The 21,727-nt window shown below is 41.1% G+C and overlaps 3 protein-coding genes across 3 annotated transcripts; 2 read left to right on the top strand and 1 right to left on the bottom strand.

Moving 5' to 3' along the window:
• Positions 1-20: 20 nt before the first annotated feature.
• Positions 21-15,323, bottom strand: LOC308099293 (nuclear distribution protein nudE-like 1-B). The gene is made up of 9 exons (XM_080448005.1): positions 15,214-15,323; positions 11,772-11,877; positions 8,310-8,463; positions 4,433-4,581; positions 3,745-3,881; positions 3,398-3,568; positions 3,206-3,297; positions 2,869-3,017; positions 21-2,383 (listed from the first exon to the last, which is right to left on the bottom strand). The coding sequence occupies exons 2-9, from the start codon at positions 11,864-11,866 to the stop codon at positions 2,293-2,295; spliced, it is 1,038 nt and encodes a 345-aa protein (XP_080304131.1). The 5' UTR covers positions 11,867-11,877; positions 15,214-15,323; the 3' UTR covers positions 21-2,292.
• Positions 15,324-16,679: 1,356 nt separating this feature from the next.
• Positions 16,680-20,935, top strand: LOC308097888 (RING finger protein 222). Its single transcript, XM_080445995.1, has 2 exons — positions 16,680-16,869; positions 18,760-20,935. The coding sequence occupies exon 2, from the start codon at positions 18,780-18,782 to the stop codon at positions 19,425-19,427; it is 648 nt and encodes a 215-aa protein (XP_080302121.1). The 5' UTR covers positions 16,680-16,869; positions 18,760-18,779; the 3' UTR covers positions 19,428-20,935.
• LOC308097887 (RING finger protein 222-like) lies at positions 16,861-18,771 on the top strand. Its single transcript, XM_080445994.1, has one exon. The coding sequence runs from the start codon at positions 16,901-16,903 to the stop codon at positions 17,597-17,599; it is 699 nt and encodes a 232-aa protein (XP_080302120.1). The 5' UTR covers positions 16,861-16,900; the 3' UTR covers positions 17,600-18,771.
• Positions 20,936-21,727: the final 792 nt, after the last annotated feature.

Genomic DNA, 21,727 nt, shown 5'->3' with positions numbered 1-21,727 from the left:
CTTTATTGTATCTTATTTATTCAAACATATTTGACAAACAATTGTACGCTTGTAAAAGTCAGGAGCATTACAACATGCCATACAGAATCTCAAATAAATAGGACCTTGATGCCAAATGTCAGTATGTACAAATGTGGTAGGCAAAGTTTACAATCCTTACAAACTTATGTACACCGTTAAACTTACTGTAGCAACTGGCTCATGTAGTGCTCAAAAAGGAATTCCCCATGTGAAATAACCTGGAAGATTTGACTAAAAGCTCCAAATGATGCTTCCAAAATGTGGAAGGGTAGGGGGGGATGACACCATTTGAAAGTTTTAAGAGAGATTTGTCAATGGGAGCAGACAATTCAGGACAATAAATAGAATGTCAACATCTAATGCACACGAAAAAGTTTACAAAGTTAATCGACAAACAAGTGTTTGATGACACAAAGGCCATGACGCACCATAAATATACAGCACCCAAAGCTGACAGACTGTCCCTTGGTAAGACAAGAGTTCTATCGTTTGATTCATTAATTCGGTGGGACTGAAATACAGTGAAGGTTGTCAGAGCCAATCTCAACCACTCACATTACTAATCAATAGTTGATACCAGTTACATATCAGAATGGAGGTGAGTGTGCCTGTCATCCGAGATGGGGAAAAAAAGAAATACAAATAAAAAAAAGTTTCATATATACAAAAAGGCATTCCCCTAAACAGTCAAATCAGTGTTAATGTACTGTAACTCAGAGTGACTAATTGCAACCAAATGGACCCTTGTGGATCCATTTGGTTACATTTAGTCACTCTCCAAGTTACATAAACATAAGGTTTTACTGTGTAATAAGCAGAGGAAGGGGCTTTGAACCATGAACGTCCACTTCAGCCATGCCTGTGGCTATAGTGGCCATTATTCCTGCCCCGGATATGCCACATCACACCTACTGTACACCGTTGTGCAAGCAAACAAACTAGAAATATTGAATCTTTAAGCATACAGTAAGATTTAAAGGGATATTTCACTTAGAAAAAAAATTGGGTCATTTTATCGTCTACTCAGGCTTTTGGGAGCACCTCGGACAGTTTTTAAGTTGCTTAATTCAGTACTATTTAGATATTCATTTTATCAGACGCACCCCCCTCCTATACAAACCCATTGTAACTTCAAACTTCATTTTAGCCATGTTAGATTCATCGGAAATACCTGTCCTTGGTTCTGGTGACTGATATAGTCCTAAAACGTGAGGAGAAAAAATACAATGAAATGTAATAAAATAAATGAAAAAAGTAAATAGGAAAAAAAAACAGGCCCCTCACGTATTAGGAGGGCAGGATGAGTCACCAGAACCAAGGACGGGGGTTTTTGATGAATCTAACAAAGTTTGAAGTTATAATGGGTTTGTATAGGAAGGGGGCGTGTCTGATAAAAATGAATATCAAATATGTAAATACTGAATCAAGCAACTTAACCCATTTTGGGCGGGAACCCCTATTTGTAACTATACCTTTCAGGACGGGAACCCCTTTTGGCGTTCTGGTTGCTATGTACAGTATATAGCAACATATTTGTTGTAATTTTTGAATAAATATTTTTCAGAAAACTTAGGTCAGGATTTAGAAGGCGTTTTAGAATCGGCCTCAGGTCTAAACGGGTTAAACTGTCTGGGGGGCTCACAAAAGCCTGAGTAGACGATAAAATGACCCACTTATTTTTTATAAGTGAAAAATCCTTTTAAGTTTTTGTTACTTTGAACATATCCCTTTTTAAATACAACACATTCTAAATAGAAATGAGCTTTATCTGTGCAATTAAAGTACAAGAGAGGTTAAGAGAAAGCTGCGGTCAAATTAGGACCTTTGTCACATATAGCAGTTGTCAGTTGTTCAGTGGAACCTGGTTAATATAATTGTTCCACCTCGGAGCAGAGGTCTAGGGAGCAACACGTCTGTATTCGCATCCACACAAGCGCAGTACGGTGCAGTAACAGTCCACTGCAGCTTAGGCACATGCCTGTGTGTGGTATAGATATACACACACAAAAGAAAATCTATGAACACACTACTCTGCACATACGTGCTTGTAGGTGCACATCGAGCTGCAAAAAAATAATTCAAATCAATAAAATACCATTGTGCAGTCAAGTCTCTCTCTCACACACACACATGAACACACACCTCTTTCTCTCAGATGCACACATACAGTATGCACACAATGTAATGGTCTTTCAAATGTCCCATGTTCCCTCGTTCTGCTGGGTGTGGAGGAGCTTCCTTCAGAGGTTCCAGTTGGGGTTTAGGTATACCTCATACACTGAGAGGCAGCATGCTGGGTGGAGACACGGCTCTGGATGATGTCATGGAGGTCAGGGAGCTGGGGTCCAGCCCGTTTACAGTCCTGCCATCATGCACGGGTTGAAAAGGGAGGAGACACAGAAACACACATGAAAACAGTGATACGACCAAGTTGGTATTCACTCCACATCTGCTGTGGGGGTGACATGTTACCAGTGGTGGAAGAGGTACTCAGATATTTTAAGTAAAAGTAGTAATACCACAATATAAAAATACTCTGTTACAAGTAAAAGGCCTGTGTTCAAAATGTTACTTGAGTAAAAGTACAAAAGTATTATCATCAAAATATACTTAAAGTACCAAAAGTAAAAGTACTAAAATGTTTGAAAATAGCAGACCTACAAGCTCACATCACGTGGCGATGCGACCGGTGTGAGCTTGGTGCCTCAAATTGTACTTAAGTACAGTACGAGTAAATGTACTTAAGTTACTTTACACCATTGCATGGTATCTATAACTTTGGCACTTGTTAAAGCCAAGTCCCGCAAGCTCAATCAAACGGGGGTGGGAGAGGCTGTAGGGACTCACGCTTTGTCAAAGTAAGTGGTGTGTAGCGAGTGGGAGAACTTGTTGGCGTTGCTGTTGATAAGTGCGCCGTTGGCTGCGTTGTTGTAATTCTTCCTCGCTGCCTGGTCTTTGGCAAAGTTTCTGCAGGCAGCCAGTTTGGACTCCAATGCCTGGTGAGGTGACAAAGTAGGAAACATTAACATAACGTGTGGGTTTCATCATGATCAAACACGTCGTCCTACTTGTAATTCAAAGCACAATGTGAACTTACTTTGTTGAGATTTAAATGTTTAAACAGCTCAACACCACAGACCTAAGGGTACATTAAATCCATCCAGTTGAGAAGAATGACACATACCCCGACTTTCCTCAGAAGGTCCCCGACAATGTTGAGAGCAGAGATTCTAGCGGAGGGCGTGAGAGAGTTGCTGCCACAGCCATTGGTCAATGCTGGAAGGCGGCAAATAGATCACACGAGAAAATAATGTTAATACATCAGACACAGGCCCACCTGTCCCAACTTCAAACAAACGGTAAGAGAGATGCAGACCTTTTGGGTTGATAGAGAAGGGGTGCTCCAAGCCCTTCCCTACAGGTGTGGCAGGCAGTGATAAGGATGCCTGCACCGCAGAGTCCATTTTGTCTATGTCTAAGGTGGGTGAGCTAGGTGCCGACATCCTGTCTGTGGTCCTCTCCCGTACCGCCAGCTCCTGTCTCAGGTCTGCAGGAGAAACACATGACATGCCACCACTTAACCACATGAACCAAGGAATTAAAGGATTTTCTATTTTGTTAAAATAGCTGCTGAATAATGAACAGGCCCCCCCAGCACTTTAGTAATTGAACAGAGACGACAGAACAGCAGAGGTAATATAATGCTTGGTGTCTCTGTCATACCTCGCGCTTCATCCTTCAGCCGCTGCACAGAGACCAGGAGGGACTCCTTCTCGTCCAGTTCGCTCTCCAGGAACGCATTTCTCTCGATAGCTTGATTCAAACGACCTTCGAAGTCCTCCAGGGAAACTATCGTAGCCCTGGATGTAAAGGACAGGGTGAGCAACTGACTTCATAGTACAATGTGGAGGCACAAAGTCTTATGGAAACGAACATGTAATATAAACACTGGAAAGTACATAGGCTGAGATGAAGGCCTACAGGACTGAATGACGAGAGTTGCAATACATTCATGTGAAATCTTTAACTCATTAAAACTGGGAAAGCATCTGTGTCATTTTAGATTTTAGCGTTGGCTATTCAAAAATAGTAGATATACAAGCTCACAGCGCGTCACTTCGTGCTTGTGAAAGTGCGAGAACTACTGATTTAGAAGGCATTTGTAGAATCGTGAACAAAAGGAGAAGGTCCGCACACCATCTTGATTCTCCCAACTTAATTTAATAATAGAGTGGTCAAATTTGTTATTGTATTTGTAGAATCGGTCTCATAATTGGTTAAATTTAACCGTAAACTTAAATCTTTCTAAAGTCTATATACATGCATCTACGGCCTTTGAAGCGGCTGCTTGCATCCGTTTTTTCCGGTTGCTATAAACGCAAGAGTGTGAGTGCCAGACGTGATCCCTGACCTTTTAGCTCTCTCCAAGTCGTCATTGGCCTGCTCCAGCTCTCTGACGTATTTGTGAAGCTGCTCCTTGATGCTACGTGTCTGCCCCAGGTCATCTTCTAGCACGTTGATCTGCTTGTAGCTCTGGGCGTACTGCTGCTCCAACTTCTCCTGTGATGGACACAATATATATATATATATATCCCATTAATACCTGGAACGCATCTGTGTCACTTTAGATTTCTTTGGCTATTCAAAAATAGCAGATATACAAGCTCATAGCGCAGCACCGAGTGCCACGCTATGAGCTTGTAGATCTGCTATTTTTGAAAAATATTGAAAACATTTTTTTTTCCAAAAACTGTTAGGATTTAGATTTTTTTTAAAAGAATCGCCTCAGGTCTTAATGGGTTAAATGTGAGTGAGTGAGTGGAAACAAGGAATTCAAGTGAAACCGTGGATGAAGAAGAGCATATAATTGTAGAGAACAAAACTCTCTCAATCTCAGATCAAATGCTTGGCTTGTCGTACCCCCATCAAAATCTGAGGCTGGAAAAAGAAGCTGTGCGTATTTTGGGCCCTGGTCGTGGAACGACCAGCAGACCAGACTCAAATTGGCTTTTGTGAACTCTCTAGTGAGATCTAAAAGGATTGCCATGGACACACTTCCCAGACATTGCTCCTGCTTTGATGTGTAGCAAATGTTGTTTTATATTGGCCACTTTGTAGATTGTCTTTTTATTTTTTATTTCCTTGAGCTTCCTAGATTTTTTTTACGGATGTTATATATATGTCTGTCATTGTCCTGTATTTGTTGTTACTGGCAGAGCTGTGTCACATTTATGCCTCTTGGCCAGTTCACACTCATAAAAGAGACTCTAGTCTCAATGTGGTTTCTACTGGTTAAATAAAAAGGTTAAATAAATAACACACATGCCCCGTTTTAACCACATGAACCCTAGAGGAGTGAAGAGGTAAAGAGAAGGGGACCATGTATATTAGACCCCTTGGGGACCTCGGTCAATGAAGTAGATATACTGTAGGGCTTACATGATTAAGCTTCATTTATACAGAATATCGTCGAACGACCATGACGCTCACCGAAAATCTAGTCAACAAAGTATAAATTAGGCAGCCGTTCCCCCCCCCCCCCCCCTGTGGTTTACTGTTATGAAGAACATTGTGGCGAAATTGAACATTTCTTAATCGTAGAGTCATTACTAGTAAAAAACATTCCTTCACATTATGAATTTATTACAGAGCTGACGACGTCAGCACAGGGTTAAAGGCAGGGCTGCTTGCCTCAGCTCTGGCCCCCCGCGGCACAAAGACAGGGGAGCGTGATTCATGCCTCGCCCCCTGGGCTCATTTCCACCCTCTGTTCACACAACTATCTGACGCACATCCACACTCACATGTTAGCATCATGTGAAAACCTCCAAGCCTCTCTATAGTCTGCAGGTTGAAATGGAGAGGAGAACCCATATGGATACATGATGTGGCTGGTTAAAAGGATAGCCGGGCTGCGGCTCATCGAGAATGTTGCTGTTCTATCTTTTCTGCCTAAAATCAGTTAGGCTCAAGCAGTAGAGGCCGACCAATGCCAGATTTTTTTGTCTGATACAGATCTTTAGTCCGATATTTTGTCAAAATCTGGAAAATCGGTTTAGTAGTACATACTACATATCCAGACATATGCAATAAGTGTACGTAATCATTCTAAAAAGGTTTTGTTTCATTGCCTGTGAGACTGTGAAAAGAAATGCGATTTTTGGAAGGAGGTTTTCACATGATTTCCCAAATGGGTATTGGTGCATTTGCCTCTCCCAATAATAAAGCTAAATCACTTATAGATATGTGCTTACAACAGGCAAAACGTTTGATAGCCCTTAACACTACCACCGCCAGGCCCGTAGCCTACGGGCCGATAAATCCAACCGTAAAGCGCCGATCCCGTAGCCTACGGGCTGTGGTGCTTTTTCCTTTTTTTCAAAAAAAAAAACTTTTTTCAATTTTCTATACGGCACATTTCATTGTAACACCACCGGAAACGGAATTATTCTGGATCACGTTTTGCCGATCCCGTTGGCCTCCATTCTAAAGCGCACACTGAAACGCTTCGATTGTAGTTTTTCTCCTCGCTGATCACTGTTTAACATAAACCGTTCTAACTACAACATGGCGGCTCCGTTTGACACGTGGTTTTCACTGGTAGACGCAGGGAGATGTCCGCGATGTTTACAAACAGTGCACAGCTCAATCTTAAGGATTTTAACGAGGTCTATGGCGACGTGAAAAAAACTAAAAACAACAATAAAACGTTGGCACTGGTGAGTACATTATGAGATTAACCTCTGGCGGTCAATGTGTTAAAGGGATAGTTCACCCCCAAAATTAGTTTTTGTCTCATTCCTAAGCCAATATTTTGATGACTGGCAGCGGTTCCGGTAGGAGACACAAAGAGTCTCCTTTGGGTCTCCTACTGGAACCGCTGCCTACCGGTCCGCTGGTCATCAAATTATTGGCTTAGGAATGCGACAAAAACGAAAGAATATCCATGAATTCAAGTCTCCATGGCGTGACTAATCGATAGAAAAAAAGTAATTATTTGGGTGAACTAAAAAAAAAAACATGAGCAGGCCCACTATTGGCCAATGGCTGATGGAAATGTCATCTTGTCTAACAATGGAAAGGATAACAAACATGGTCATGGGTAAACATGATACTTTCATAGAGGTTTGAAGACCTTTTTTGGATTTAGTTGAGCAAAATGAATTGGGTGGAATAATGGCTAATGAGGCGAGCAGAATTGATTAAAGTTCAAATTAAATAAAAATAGAAAATTCAAAAATAGCCGATCTACAAGCTCACAAAGTGCTGCCAATACCGATGTCGTCAAAAACATACTTTGGCTCACAGGGATGGCTACTACAGCCTGGCTTGTATTGTTAAGAGAAAGTTCACCTAGTTCTCTATTTCTCAGCTGATCCTGACATCCTATTACAGGGTGTGACAGGATTACCTGAGGGCATGCCCTGGTTCACTGACCCAGAGGCCAGCCTGGGACCCAGGCTTCAATGCATGTACTTACTGTATTACCAATATATCGTTCTGGCTGATATATCAATCATTATTTTACTTTTTTGAACGGCATCGGTTTTGGCAATCATGCAGCCGATGTCACTATAGGTATTGTTGGAGCCAAATTACCCTCTCTGTTTATTTGTTTTGTTTTATTCAATTGAATGGTGTGGCCTTGATAATGACTATGACGTCATGTCAATCAGTTTAATCATTTAATGGTTGCCACGGTAACCATTAAATACCTGTCAGTGGGTGATTGTGGGCAGGTGTGTAATGGGAGAAGCCGTGCAGTTTTCGATCGTGTCATGTCATGCCGTGTGTTGCTGGCGGCGTTCAATGTTATGTTCTATCAAGTGAGTTTATGTTTATCTGAACGGCTTTATGTGAATAAATGGATTGACATATCAAAAAAGATACAACTTGCTTTGGACATTGAATTCAATTGCACGTGTCAAACTAAAAGTCAACCCAGTTGCCCCTCGCTGTATAGTCTACAGGTAAAGGCTCTACAGGTATTATGGGTAATGTGACGCATTGTGAGCTTTAACAGTGCTTAGTAGTTTAAATAAAGTTCAGTTTATGTGCGTTTCATATTTATTGCTTCTAAGTTTTTCAACTGACTGACTGATATTATTAGTCAAAATATCAGTCAAAACATTGGTAATTGGTGGACTAAAACTCTCAAAAATTGGGATCTGACCCCAAAATCTGGCATTGGTCGGGATCTAATTGGTACGGCACCAAACAGCATGCAGCCATGGTCACCCCCTCATGACATACAGCAGGCTGCAGTATACCTGGCTCGGTTACTGTACCTTGAGGTTGTCCACCTCGCTCCTCAGCCTCTGGTTCTCCACCTGCAGGTCTCTGAGGCGGTGCTCCGACTGCCCTAGCTGGGCCTCCAGTTCAGCCTCCAGCTCCCGACTGCCCTCCTGGAACTCCTGCAGTTCCTCCTGGCAGTCAATGTAGCTGGACAAATCAGAGAAATAAAACATACGTTGTTAACACACACACACACACACACACACACACACACACACACACACACGGGAGCGGCATTAACCCATTAAAACCAGGAACGCATCTGTCATTTTAGCTTTTAGCCATATACTGTACATGGCAACATACGTTTTTCAGAAAACACTTTAGTTTTAGGATTTAGAACATTGGTTCTAAAAAAATAGCAGATATACAAGCTCACAGCGAGCTTGTACATCTGCTATTTTTTAAAAACCTTGAAAGTGTCTTTCAAGTATCTTGAACATTTTGAATACTTTTGAATTTTTTAATACAAATCATCTCTTCTGGGGGTCCCTGGCACAATATTTTCAGATGAGAGTCCGCGGCCATATAAGCTATATCAATTTGGGGGTCCAAGGCAGAACTACTGGTTTAGAACTAGGCATTTGTAGAATCAGCCTCAGGTCTAAATACATTAACAAGGAAAGTCTCATACCAGCAAACCTGCCTCATTCCTTTCTGTGGCGCTGCTCTGACTGCCTGAATGACCTCAAATGATCAGTGGCAAGCTCTAGAACGAGGGATGTCTTTTGTCAGGGTAACATGAGTCGGGGGTTACACACAGATTCTGGTAGCTTCATCTCTACAATTAGCCACAAAACCGCAGACTGAACACAGTAGCGAGGATCACGAAGCCCATTCGATATTCGCAGGCACCACCAAGGCTGTATTTCGCCTTCAAACCCATCTCCCTCAAAGAGAGACAAGTGTGCGGGTCAGCATGTTGAAACAAGCAGTCTGAATATATAGCTCTGAAGAGACAGCTGAGTTGAGAGCTAGCACGTTCAGTTAGTTACGTACTTACGTACGTGGCAGCTCTAAAGAAACAGGTTCGCAAGTGTCTTCTGTTAATGGACAGGTTAAAGGTCACACTGTAGATAAACAGAACACTGAAGTGTCAAAACACTAGGAGATCCCTCCCCAGTCTGGCGAAAAGCCCTGTGAAAACATCTTTCCCAGTCTCACTGGACAAACCTAGGCCGCCTAGTCGAGTAAAGATCTCTAACAGACTAGGTAAGGTTAGTAGGCCTGTCATAATTACTTGAGATAATCGCAAATATTTTTGCATAATCGTCATAATCGTTTAAAAAAAATGTTTAAAAAAAAATTGTATATTTTCAAAAATAGTGGAAATAGCAGATCTACAAGCTCAAAACGCATTATTTAACACATTCATTCTGAGATCAGCTAATCTGAAGCTATGGTAGCCTCACAGTGAGTAGTGGTGGAATTTGTGAATGGACTGTTGTGCCTGGTCATTCCACACATACCAGCATGCCATGGAGGCTGCTTCCTCAGCACCCTGGTCATCATGACACTCTGGTTCAACTTTACCCACTACAACTGCCTCATTCTCTCCATTTTAATGACATACCGTATGTGCATGGATATATAATCGTGAAAATGACAATTGCACAAAAAGGCGTTTTAACAACTTCACCCTGGCACCTTCCTATTTTGGCCGTATTATAGGCAAAAAGGTTCCAAATGCTTCAAAATCTTTCAAAAATAAGCTCTGCTATTATTGAATAGCTGACGTATACGGCTTAAATGGTTTAACAGATAATTCATTAAGTAGGTAATAGGCAGATACACTGTATCTCAGTAACATTTATTAGCCAATAGCCATAATTAAAAAAAGAATATTCTGCCCAGTCAGCTGAGCCTACACAGTAATAACATGAAATCTGCTCAAATCAAAAAGGTTGTCATTAGTGCATGTGAGTGACCACTGTTCGCAGTAAAAGTGACATAACATAACAACTAAAACATGCAAGCTAAACCAAGACTAACTACAGCCTTGGAGTTCTTTTTCCACAGGTTGATGTTTTTTTTCCCTCCATATGTACCCGCAGCAGGAAATACTTAGAAAACCTCCAGGATGTTAACCCCCTGTGTGCCATTCTTCTCTGCATCTGGGACACATACATGTACAGGTCCTAACTCCAACAGGAAATTGTCAACCATGAAGGAACAACACAGGTTGCTAAAAAATACAGCTGTCCACAGCTGTGTATGTCAAAGATAATTTAGAACAAGCTCTCAAATGGTGTTATACTCAGAGAAGACATCCGAAATAAAATAGAAGGTTAAAATAGATAATCACTGTTTTTTTTTATAAAGTTGTTTTGATCGTTTAAAATAAATGAATTTTTAATTGCCGTTACTGAATAGCACTTTAAAAAGTCATTTGAGTAAACTAGCAAATTGGTTAGATCTATAGATATTCAATACTAAGAAATTAGAACGCAAAGAAGATCCTTTAAGTAGCTTGTTAAAGACCTACTAAGAGTTGCTACATTTTATTTTACGTAAAGTCTTTGTAATTGTGACAGCGGAAAGCAACACCATATTTAACAAATGCTCCCTTTAACAATGAGGGTAAAATGCGTAACAGAGCACGACTTATGATATATGACACATTATGGCATAACCTGATTTGTAGAAGTGAACATAATAAGCCTCAGGAGAAGCTACCTTATGTCAGTGGTTCTCAACCTGTGGGTCGGGACCCCCAGGGAGGTCCCCACATGATTTTGGGGGTCCCCGGATGACAGTAAAGTGATAATTTAAGGTCCCCCCCCAAAAAAAAGAAAAGAAAAAAAATACTACTGTATCAAAAGTAATCAACAAACTATACTATAAAAACTGGTCAAACATTGGCCAAATTGTCAATAATATAAGAAAGAGGCAAACATTTTGAAAATAGCCGAGCTTGTAGATCTGCTATTTGCACAATGTTTATCTGTGGAACAGAGTCAAACAAAACGGAATGCCTCAACTCCTACATTTCAAATGTTTATCAGGGTGGGCCCCACCCTGATAAGCACCCGGTGGGGGGGTCCCCAGTTCAAATATGATTATGTTGGGGGCTCATGGCCTAAAAAAGGTTGCAAACCACTGCCTTTTGTAACCAACAAGCACTGTGATTTCCACAACAATGGGGTACACAGTACTATTAAAAGGGAGCTTAACAAAGAACTTAAACGTTTAGCCTTGGAAGGAGCTGCTGCTCTATTATGACTTGTGTGTGTCTATGTAAATGTGAAGCAGGGTGTTCCAAGAAAAGAGAATTTGTTCTCAGCGAACCTCCCCAGGGTAAATAAAAGGTGAAATGACTTGATTCTACAGCAGTAAAAACGGCTATGAAATGTTAAATAGGTGATATAAAACATGTTTTAAAATAGTTTTCACCCCACATCATAGGTTTGCCTAAAATATACTTGATTTCGGATAGAAATGTACGTATAGCTTACCTTTGCTTAAATTGCTTATATTTGATGGTTAAAGACTTCCAGTACTCAATTTCCTCATCCTTTGAAGAAAATTTGGGAATCATCTCGATGTCCATGGTGGGGTTGCCTACAGGTAAACAAGAAACACAAATGAGCTTTATGGACATTTTGTGTTCATAGGTTATGAAGAGCGTAAATAAGACACTGAAGGCTGATACGAACCACAAGAAGCCATTTCTGGGCATGTCATGATGGGGAAACATCCAGCAAAAATAGCAGATCTACAAGGTCACAGTGTGTTGTAACGCGACGCATTGTGAGCTTGTAGATCCGCTATATTCGGTTTAGAGATTTGGTGTAGAGGGAAGAAAAATGAGAGGGCCATGGGGGGACACCAGTCAACGAAGTGTATTATAGGGCAAATTCCCGAGGGCTAACTAGACAGCTTTACAATTTTCAGACTTATGACAAACTCAGTTTAACACACATTAAATGCGAGACATTTTTCCATCCTTAGGCGGTACGGACTATTGGCCTGATCTCCTGGGTGATGCCAAGCCCACACATCATCCACAAAGAAAATGGCCACAGAGTAGGCTAGATGTCCAGAACTGGAACCAATTTCCTGTCATTCCCGATGGCATACATGTACATACACTAATCACTAATAGTTAGGGCCTCCTTTTGAGTTTCCCCCGAGAGTGAGCTACAGACCCAAGTGGGCATGGATGGATAACCAAAACTCGGAGGCCATTTCACCCTCAATTACTTATGAATCAATGACTGCAACCTCTGATGACAAAGCCCGCTGTTCGGCAATCAGAGCTTCGTTTACTTACGGCATGTCGCATGAGCAGTAGTACTCGGCAAGCTTTCCTGGATGTGACAAGAGGAAAAAAGCTCCAATGACGGGGAAGCATTCCACTAACCTCCTCATTAAAATGTCTAACATCCTCTCAGGCAAAGTTGTGACATGTGAGGGCAACAGACCCACCATGCTTTGCTTATCGACCGCTATTCATTTAGTGTGGCTAATGAAAGTCACGTAGATCAAAGCCGAGTGTGATGTCGGCCTGAACTGAAGTTCCGGCCACAGCCTTTTCATGTTGTATCCTGTTTAGGGGCCAGCGCCACTTTGATTGTTTCCCCTAATCTGGCTTGCTATTTAACACTATTTTAAATCAGAGCTCCATGGAACACACAAAACACCAGCGGTTTCAGTACACAATTCAACACATGTGGATTGGAACAGAGTGTGTGCATTGTAACCGCAATGCTCAACACTGATGTGGTTCTTCTAGGACTGTTTATAAACAAACAGCAGCTTAGAGGGATTTCTAGCACACGGGTGGCAGAGGCAGCTAGTGGACCACTGGTTTTAAAGTCAACAAACAATGCTGACCAACAGCTATTGTTAGGCTGACCACTGGTAGGAAATCTCCAGAAACAAACCCATTTTTATCCAAGCATTTTGATTGGCACCAAAGTGAAGATATTAAGAAAGGCACCTTAAAACAAATCTAAATCCAACCGAATATCACTGTGGTCTGGTCGTATTTATAGGCTTCGGCCAACATAGAGGATGTGCTGGTGTTTTTTGCAATGACAAGTCAATTTATTACACTTTCGGAGCTAGTGTAAAAACATGGTACCAACACTTCTTAATCTTTACACTTTTAGAGTTAAATCAACACTCCAGGTCTCACTGTAGTGACTGTGCATATAGACTAACTATAGGAGGAGGCGTGAGAGACAGGACAGCTCCCATTTCCCTTCAACATTCCTCTGAGTTGACGCTACAGGAACACAGCCCCCTCACGTGTCAGACAGTGAACTACTTTTCTGGGAATCACCACCAGAATTGTACAGGAAACAGGAGAGGCCCATCAACGCCAGGGTGAAAATATTCTCAAGTGGCAAATAAAATGTGATTTGAGCTTTAATCATAAGGGTATGTGGTGGGTATATGTCTTTCATTAATACTGAAGCCAGCATTAACTAAATAAAGAAATAACACAAACATAGCGTAATTATTGTTGTGAGATTATATTGATTAGATCACCATTGATTTACAGAAGTGACAAAACAAGAGGCTGCTGCTGTTTCCATGGTGATTCAGATGAATGACTTTCCCAAGGCTGATCAAGTAGCCCACCCATTAGAGCTGGAGAAGAGATAAACCCATCTGCTACCTTGACTAGCTCAAAGAAACATGGACAGACTGAGACAATGCTCGCCTAGTACTATACCGTCTTGTCAATTAATGTAGCAGACAGTCTATACATAATACCTGCAGTTTACTCTGATAGGCTATAAGACCGTTATCTATCATCTGTTCAATTTAAGTCATCTCAGAAATGATCATATTATATATAATATATATATATATATATATATATATATATATTTCAAGGTGTGCGTCAAGGTTGTGTTTACGTTTTAACCCATTGTGTCCTACTGCATTTGCTGTGTCATGTTTTTTGCTCTATTTGTTCTTGTTGTGTTTGATCCTCTCTGTGAAGCACTTTGGAACTCGGGTTTAAAAAAAAAGGTGCTATATAAATAAAGCTTTATTATTATTTACTGGCCTTCTCATGCAGTTTTTAAATACACTGCAGATGTCTGGACTCCAGAGTCCAGGTTTGCAGTCACTTGTATTTGTTTAATACAGTGGTTCTCAAAGTGGGGTCCAGGGAGCCCTCAAGGGACTCTCAGAGTTCCTTGGGGTTTCCAAATTGACCATTACAGATCTGCATCTCTGACAGTGTGTGTGTGTGTGTGTGTGTGTGTGTGTGTGTGTGTGTGTGTGTGTGTGTGTGTGTGTGTGTGTGTGTGTGTGTGTGTGTGTGTGCTTGAAATTAAAAGGTTTGAGAACCACTGTTTTAATACAGCAGGCCTTTGAGGAACAGGTCCTCTAATCCAAAACACCTCATGGTGTTGTGTCCACCTGACCTGGGTTTACCTACTTACCTAATTACCTTATGTCTGGTCCGCAGTGGGACATGCTCCACAGGCCTTAGCAATGTGTGCTATTGTTGCCCATGGAAATTATACCACTAGTATACTATCCCATTTCTTACACCAAGGTCGTCCGATTCATTGTAAACCGGACAAATAACCATCATTCTAACTCGTGATTTCATGTAATTGACAGCCAAAAAGCATCGACACACAACGAATGTAGAGAAAAAGCAGCCATCACATTAGTCATGAATGATGATGATAAACGGAAACAGCAGCGATAAGGTGACAGCTGTACTGTCATGTTTACACTATCAATATGTATTGTTAGTGTTCAAGAGAAAACATGAAATGGCAACTGCTGTCTACTGGCGATGCAACCAAATCTAGAGGTAATATTCGTTTCGACGCTTCAAAATGCCCTGTCATGGGCTTGAATCACACAAATAAAACAAGACTTAATCACATCAAACATATTAATGTTAAATGTTTGGTTCTGTACCTTGTTGCTGTTGTGTGTGTATGTGGTCTCTCCTTCGAGCGGCTTTACATCCAACACATCTTCTCCTCTACTCTGTTGTATGTGATCTCATCTCTCATCATCATCAGCTGTGTTCAGGAAACTGCCAACGCGTCGAGGAAGAGCGTAACTTCCGACGCGTTGACGTCAACCAGACGTCATCCCACGTTTACGTCAGAGAGACGGGGGGCGGGGCTGGGTGATTCTAGAAATAGATCAAGTAAATATAATCTTGGATTTGTGCCTTTTTGAATGTGTTTTGGGACCAACACAAAAAAGAGTATTTTCTGACCAATCACATTATTATTATTATTATTATTATTGTTATTATTATTATTATTATTATTATTATTATTATTATTATTATTTGTATTATTTGTATTATTTTTATTTATTTATTTGCAACGTTTTATATTTGTGTATTGTGTTGCATTCACTTGCTAAAGTAAAACCTAACTTTAATGTTTTCAAGAAAGAAATGGAGCTGTTAATATCTAAAGCAGGGGTCTTCAACGTTTTCAGGCCAAGGACCCCCTAGCTGAGAGAGAGATGAAGCAGGGACCCCCTAGCTGAGAGAGAGATGAAGCAGGGACCCCCTAGCTGAGAGAGAGATGAAGCAGGGACCCCCACTACATATAGAGATGAGAGATGAAGCAGGGACCCCCACTACTTTCTTCCCTCTGCACCTACACCTCAAAGTTCTCCTCAGAAAAGCAATTCTAGGGTTCAAGTGGTTAAGGTAAAACAAATAATCATATCACACAAAGATTTGGCGGACCCCCCGTAGTAACTCTGAGGACCCCCTAGGGGTCCCGGACCCCCTGTTGAAGACCCCTGATCTAAAGCAACAACAAAAAGAAGCAAAGGAAAGAGAGATCAAGAAGAATCTATTGACACATTTTGACAATGTTCCTCTATGTTGTTTAGTGACCACAAGATGGCATGCTTTCCCCACCTTTACCTTTAATTGCTATATTTTGGAAATATAGCAATTGTTGTAACCACCTATTTTCAATACATTCATTTAGATGTTGAAATTGTATTTTTGTATTCACTGTTTTTATTTTTATTTTTATTTTTTTGAGACTCTTTTTAATGTTTACACTGTTTTTATTTCACTGCATGTTCTATTTATTGATTCTCTTAGTAAAATAACGTTTATTTTTATTTTACACTGTTCTGTTCTGTTCTGTTCTTTGATTTTTCTGTTCTTTTATAATTAATTTATAATCATTATCATTATCATTATCATCATTATCATTATGTATTACTGCTAGTAGGCTACTACTTCCACAATGATGTCTTTGCTGTGCGTCTTGCTAGAATGGAAGAAGTAAACCATTGGCTGGAAACCACCACGGGGCATGAATGAAATGTGAACCTGCTTGACAGCTTTAGCTGCCAAACCATTAGGGGACCCGATTAGCCAAGTCAGTCACACAGGTGACAGAGAGGACCTAGCTGTCTGTCTAAACAAGACGTTTCTCTTTCCTCCACATCCACACAGACAACAGCAAGAAAAATGCTGCGATAAGGAAAACGTGAAGAGAGAAGAGAGATGAACACAACGATTTTACTTCAAAATAATTTTTGGTGATGGTTGATTACCTCTTTTTACGCACTGCTGTGGATTAAGTTGTCTGCCTACATATATACATTCCATGGCGGCATGGCCGTGTACATGCACGAAGTCCAAAAGGACTCACAAGAACCAGAATGTCCGGTGTGCTATGAGTTCCTGTCTGGAACAGAGACGAGGTCACTGAGCTGCGGACACGTATTCTGCCACGACTGTCTGGTCAAAACCCTGGTGAGCGTCACGAGAGATGGAATCATCAAAGACACCATCATATGTGCTATTTGCAGACACCTCACGTTCATCAAGAAACAAAGGGAACCCGTCGTGGTGTCACTTGTCACGGAGAAAGATTCAGACGATGGACAACAGACCCTGGAGGTCCCCATCGCCTCTCTGCCTCTGGGGGACCACCCGCACCGTGGACATCTCCATCACCAACATCTCCATGACGCACAGCGCGCGTCCACAAACGCTGGAGCTGCTGGAGCCGGAGCGTCAAATTGGATTCTGCGCTTCTTCAGGAGGATCTCGGAGAGGGTGAATCGAGGCAGGCTGGTCGGTCCATACAGCCGCAAAGCCTGTCAGATCTTTATCATCAGCGATCAGGGGCGACCCATGGTCGAGGAGGATGCACTTAGCGTGGTTAATATGACCGCTGTGGTCCAACCTCAGCACCGCAGGCGACGGCGAAGGATTTGTAGTACGGCACGATGTTTGCTCGTCCTGCTCTCCGCGTTCACTTTTCTGGCATTAGTGGCTGCTACCCTACCTTGGATTTTATTGGCATAGCCTATATGATGATATTATTTAAATTCCAGAAAGGCTTTATCAGTGGCGGAAAAAGTACTCAAATGTTTTACTTAAGTAAAAGTATAGAAATACTAAAATACTAGTAAAAGTATGGAATTCAAAATGTACTGGAGTAAATTACAAAAGTATTGGTATCAAAATGTACTTTACCAAAAGTAGAAAGTAGTCATTGTGCAGAATGTCCCCATTTCACAACTTTTCAAATGTATAAAACTCTTTTGAAAATAGCAGATCTACAAGCTCAGCATCATGAGGCATTGTGAGCTTGTAGATCGGCTATTTTCAAATGGCTGAAATTATAGGGCTGAAGTGGTTAATGTATGTTTTGAAATAATAATCAAAATCTACCGTAACTAGACACTAAAGTTTTCAAATAATTGTAGTGTTTGCCTCTGAGATGTAGTGGAGTATAAGTAAAAGTACTGAAAACTGGAAATACTCCAGTAAAGTAAAAAATACCTCAAAATTGTACTTAAGTACAGTACTTGAGTAAAAGTTACTTTACACCACTGATGCTAGTGTTAAATGAAATGAGGACCTGGTATTTACAGTATGCCACTGTACACAATAACTTCACTTAAAGTTTTCTCATAGTCAACTATACATTCATGAGCAAATCTTTGAATTGTATGAACACATTTCTGTGTTGGTGCAATAATAGTGTTGGTAAAAAAAGGGTAGAAAAAAGTTAGGGCAGAGACAGCTGAATCTGCATTTGGTTGTGAGATGTTTTACCTGTTTTGTGAGATCTACACATGAAACTATTATTTTTTATTACTATGCAACTACTGTACTACTATCACAATGATCAATGATGTCTTTGATGTGCGTCTTGCTATGGTAGAAATAGGCCTAAACCATTGGCTGTTAAGGGGAACAACGGGGCATGAATGAAATGTGAACCTGCTTGACAGCTTCTGCCAAACCATTCAGGGTACCCGATCAGCCAAGCAAGTCACACAGGTGACATCCAGCCAGGCCTTACAAGACGTTTCTCTTTCCTCCACACACAGAGACAACAGCAAGGAAAAGTGTTGCGATGAAGAAAACTTGACGAGAGATCAACACAACGATTTTACTTCAAAATCATTTTGGTCCTTGTTGATTACCTCTTTTTACGCACTGCCGTGGATTATCAGTTGTCTGCCGCATTTATTCCATGGCCGTGTACATGCACGAAGTCCAAAAGGACGCACAAGAACCAGAATGTCCGGTGTGCTATGAGTTTCTGTCTGGAACAGAGAGGACACTGAGCTGTGGACACGTATTCTGCCACGACTGTCTGGTCAAAACCCTGGTAAGTGTTACAAGGGATGGAATTATCAAGGACACTATCATATGTCCTATTTGCAGACACCTTACGTTCCTTAGGAAACAAAAGGAAGTTGTGGTGTCACTTGTCACGGAAAAAGATACAGATGATGGACAACAGACCCTGGAGGTTCCCATCTCTCTGCCTCTGGAAGACCGTGGACATATCCATCTCCATGACGCACAGCGCGCGTCCACAAACGGCGGAGCAACAAATTGGATCTTGCGCTTCTTCAGGAGGATCTCGGAGAGGGTTAATCGAGGCAGGCTGGTCAGTCCCTGCCACAAAGCCTCTCAGATATTCATAATCAGCGATCAGGGGCGACCCATGGTCGAAGAGGATGCACTTAGCGTTGTTATGACTGCTGTGGTCCAACCTCAGCGCAGGCGACGGCGAAGGATTTGTACCACGGCACGCTGTTTGCTCGTCTTGCTCTCAGCGTTCACTATTCTTGCATTAGTGGCTGCTACCCTACCATGGATTTTGCTGGCATAGCCTATGATGATATGAAATAGAGTCCTGAAATGTCTTTATGCAATATAATGCTATTGTCATGCTAGTGTCAAATGAAATGAGCACCTGACATTTACAGCATGCCACAACGCAATAACTTCACTTAAAGTTTTATCAGAGTCAACTGTACATTCATGAACAAATCGTTGAATTGTATGAACACATTTCTGTGATGGTGCAATTGAAAACAACAAAAGTAAGCATGCCTCTGGTGTGTCACCAAGCAACTGTGTATAAAAAGAAAATAAAAAAGGTTAGGGCAGAGACAGCTGAATCTGCATTCCAGGTTGTGAGATACCTGTTTTGCGAGATCTACACGTGAAACTGTTACAAAACACATTCCAATAGTTTCATGTAAACTCTCTGTGGGTATAGTATCAGCAACAATTTTAAACACAAGGTTAGCTGGATAAATGCAACAAAGGGGCTCTGTAACCCACCCCAACAAATCTAAACTCCTTTGTTAAGTTTCTATGTTGTTGGATACACAGTTTCCAAGCACCAGGCCACAAGGTTACAGACTATGGAGAAAGGCAGCATAGATTACACAGCGTAACTTTCTGGACTGGGGATTTTCTTTTTATTTCTATTGTCCTCCAGAAAAGACAGGGTCCAATTTTGGCATCAAAGTCTCAACTCAAATAAGGCTGTGTGGGTGATATAATTATGACCATGTGATCAACAGTCCTCAGGGCACTATGTAGATTGTACATACATCTCCTCGTCATCATACATGATCTCGGCAAGATCAAGTAAAAAATATATGTATTTGAATGCTCGGTAGTCATTAACATGGCCAGATGCGATGCACTCCCCGAACAGGCTGGCTTACTTTGTGAACACAGGTAGTGTAAACAAGCTCACCTTCAAAAGTTTCTGCAACAAATTATTAATGTGTCTTTGGGAGGCCCAAGGAGATAGACTTGCAGATAGAGATGAGCAGAGCCTGGCTGATTGATGTAAGGAGATAGGTTGACTGTGGTGTTGGATTACTAGTGATTTAAGGGTCATAATTGAGACCGAGCAGGGACACACAGTGGGGAAAAGAGTTATTTAGTGAAGGTTATATGCACAGTAATGAAAGTGCAAGTTAACAGCCACTGTAAAGCCACAATAAAGCTGATTCTGATTCTAAAGCTGATTCACTGGATAATTTTTATGTAGTAGAGTGAATGACTGAATAACTAACACATCCCAAAAAAACGCAAATAAAGTGAGCATAGTCACTTTCTCCATCATCAGAACAAAATGTGTGCACTAATCCTATTGCAGTTTCCCTCTGCTGGAGGCCTTCGCCCAACTTGCTGCTCCAGTCTTACTGGTTTTAAAGATTTTTCCATGCTGTGTCTGGTCTCACAGTGTGTGGGAGGAAGATAATAAATGACCGTCAGTCTGACTAATTTAATCACAATCGCTGATAATCTAAATGAAAGCAAATGCCATTGACTTTAGATATCTTCCACGCAGAATTGATTAAATCATACAAAAAATGTTTGCAGATTAAAACTTTAATAAAGAATAGGAGTTATATCGTTTCTTTCTCAGAAAGTGTATGTCTCCTGACAACCTGAAGTGTTTGCCACCATTGGCAAACGTCTTGAATGGGAATACTGTGGCTTGTCAATCTTCAACAAAGTAATTAAGAAAACACACAAACCAGGTGGGATTATTAAAAATGTAGAGTTTAATATATATCTATATATATATATTTATTTCTGACATTCTGGTAAGGATTGCGGTAGGCTTCACAGTACATACTGTGTTCCACTTGATATGCTAAGCAGAGGGGAGGGGGGCATTGGTGGGTTTGACAAGCGGCAGGTCTGTTTGTACACCTAGTTGTGAAAGCAGAAGGAGGCAGTACAACCAACAACATCCACACTTCTACAGTATTGCTAAATGACTCCCTCTGGATCTTTTATTGTGATCCACATTCTCCATATAGAACCCCGTGCCACGTTCCATCAAGTACCCTTCAAAAATTGCTCTTTGCTATCCCTAAAAAAGACAATGATCGTCACAAATCATAGATTATCAAAAAACACTATCTAAGTGCATGCATGACATTGTCAGATATTTCCTATTACGTCCTCTCTGAAAAATCTCCCCCGAAAACAAAACGTTCACAAACTTGCTCTAGATTTACACAGACTTGGTTGACGAGTGGGAAGGAGACTTCTATAGCAGAAATATAAGGTTTAATGCTTGACTTTGAAAGTCTGTGGGTGTGTGCCATTTGATGCAAAGGTGTGGTTCCTATGAATCAGTTGCAGAAAATCACT

This window comes from Gymnoscopelus braueri (assembly GCF_963280865.1).
Source record: "Gymnoscopelus braueri genome assembly, chromosome: 13".
Classification (NCBI taxonomy): Eukaryota; Metazoa; Chordata; class Actinopteri; order Myctophiformes; family Myctophidae; genus Gymnoscopelus; species Gymnoscopelus braueri.
This window is presented reverse-complemented; position numbering and strand designations above follow the sequence as displayed.

Bases quoted from the DNA above. Each gene is read 5' to 3' on its own strand.
- LOC308099293 (XM_080448005.1), bottom strand. From the start codon at position 11,866: ATGGACATCGAGATGATTCCCAAATTTTCTTCAAAGGATGAGGAAATT. The intron at 8,464-11,771 runs GTAAGCTATACG...TGATTTGTCCAG, and splicing joins TATAAGCAATTTAAGCAAAG to CTACATTGACTGCCAGGAGG. The intron at 2,384-2,868 runs GTGAGTCCCTAC...GCATGATGGCAG, and splicing joins ACCACTTACTTTGACAAAGC to GACTGTAAACGGGCTGGACC.
- LOC308097887 (XM_080445994.1), top strand. From the start codon at position 16,901: ATGGCCGTGTACATGCACGAAGTCCAAAAGGACTCACAAGAACCAGAA.
- LOC308097888 (XM_080445995.1), top strand. From the start codon at position 18,780: ATGGCCGTGTACATGCACGAAGTCCAAAAGGACGCACAAGAACCAGAA.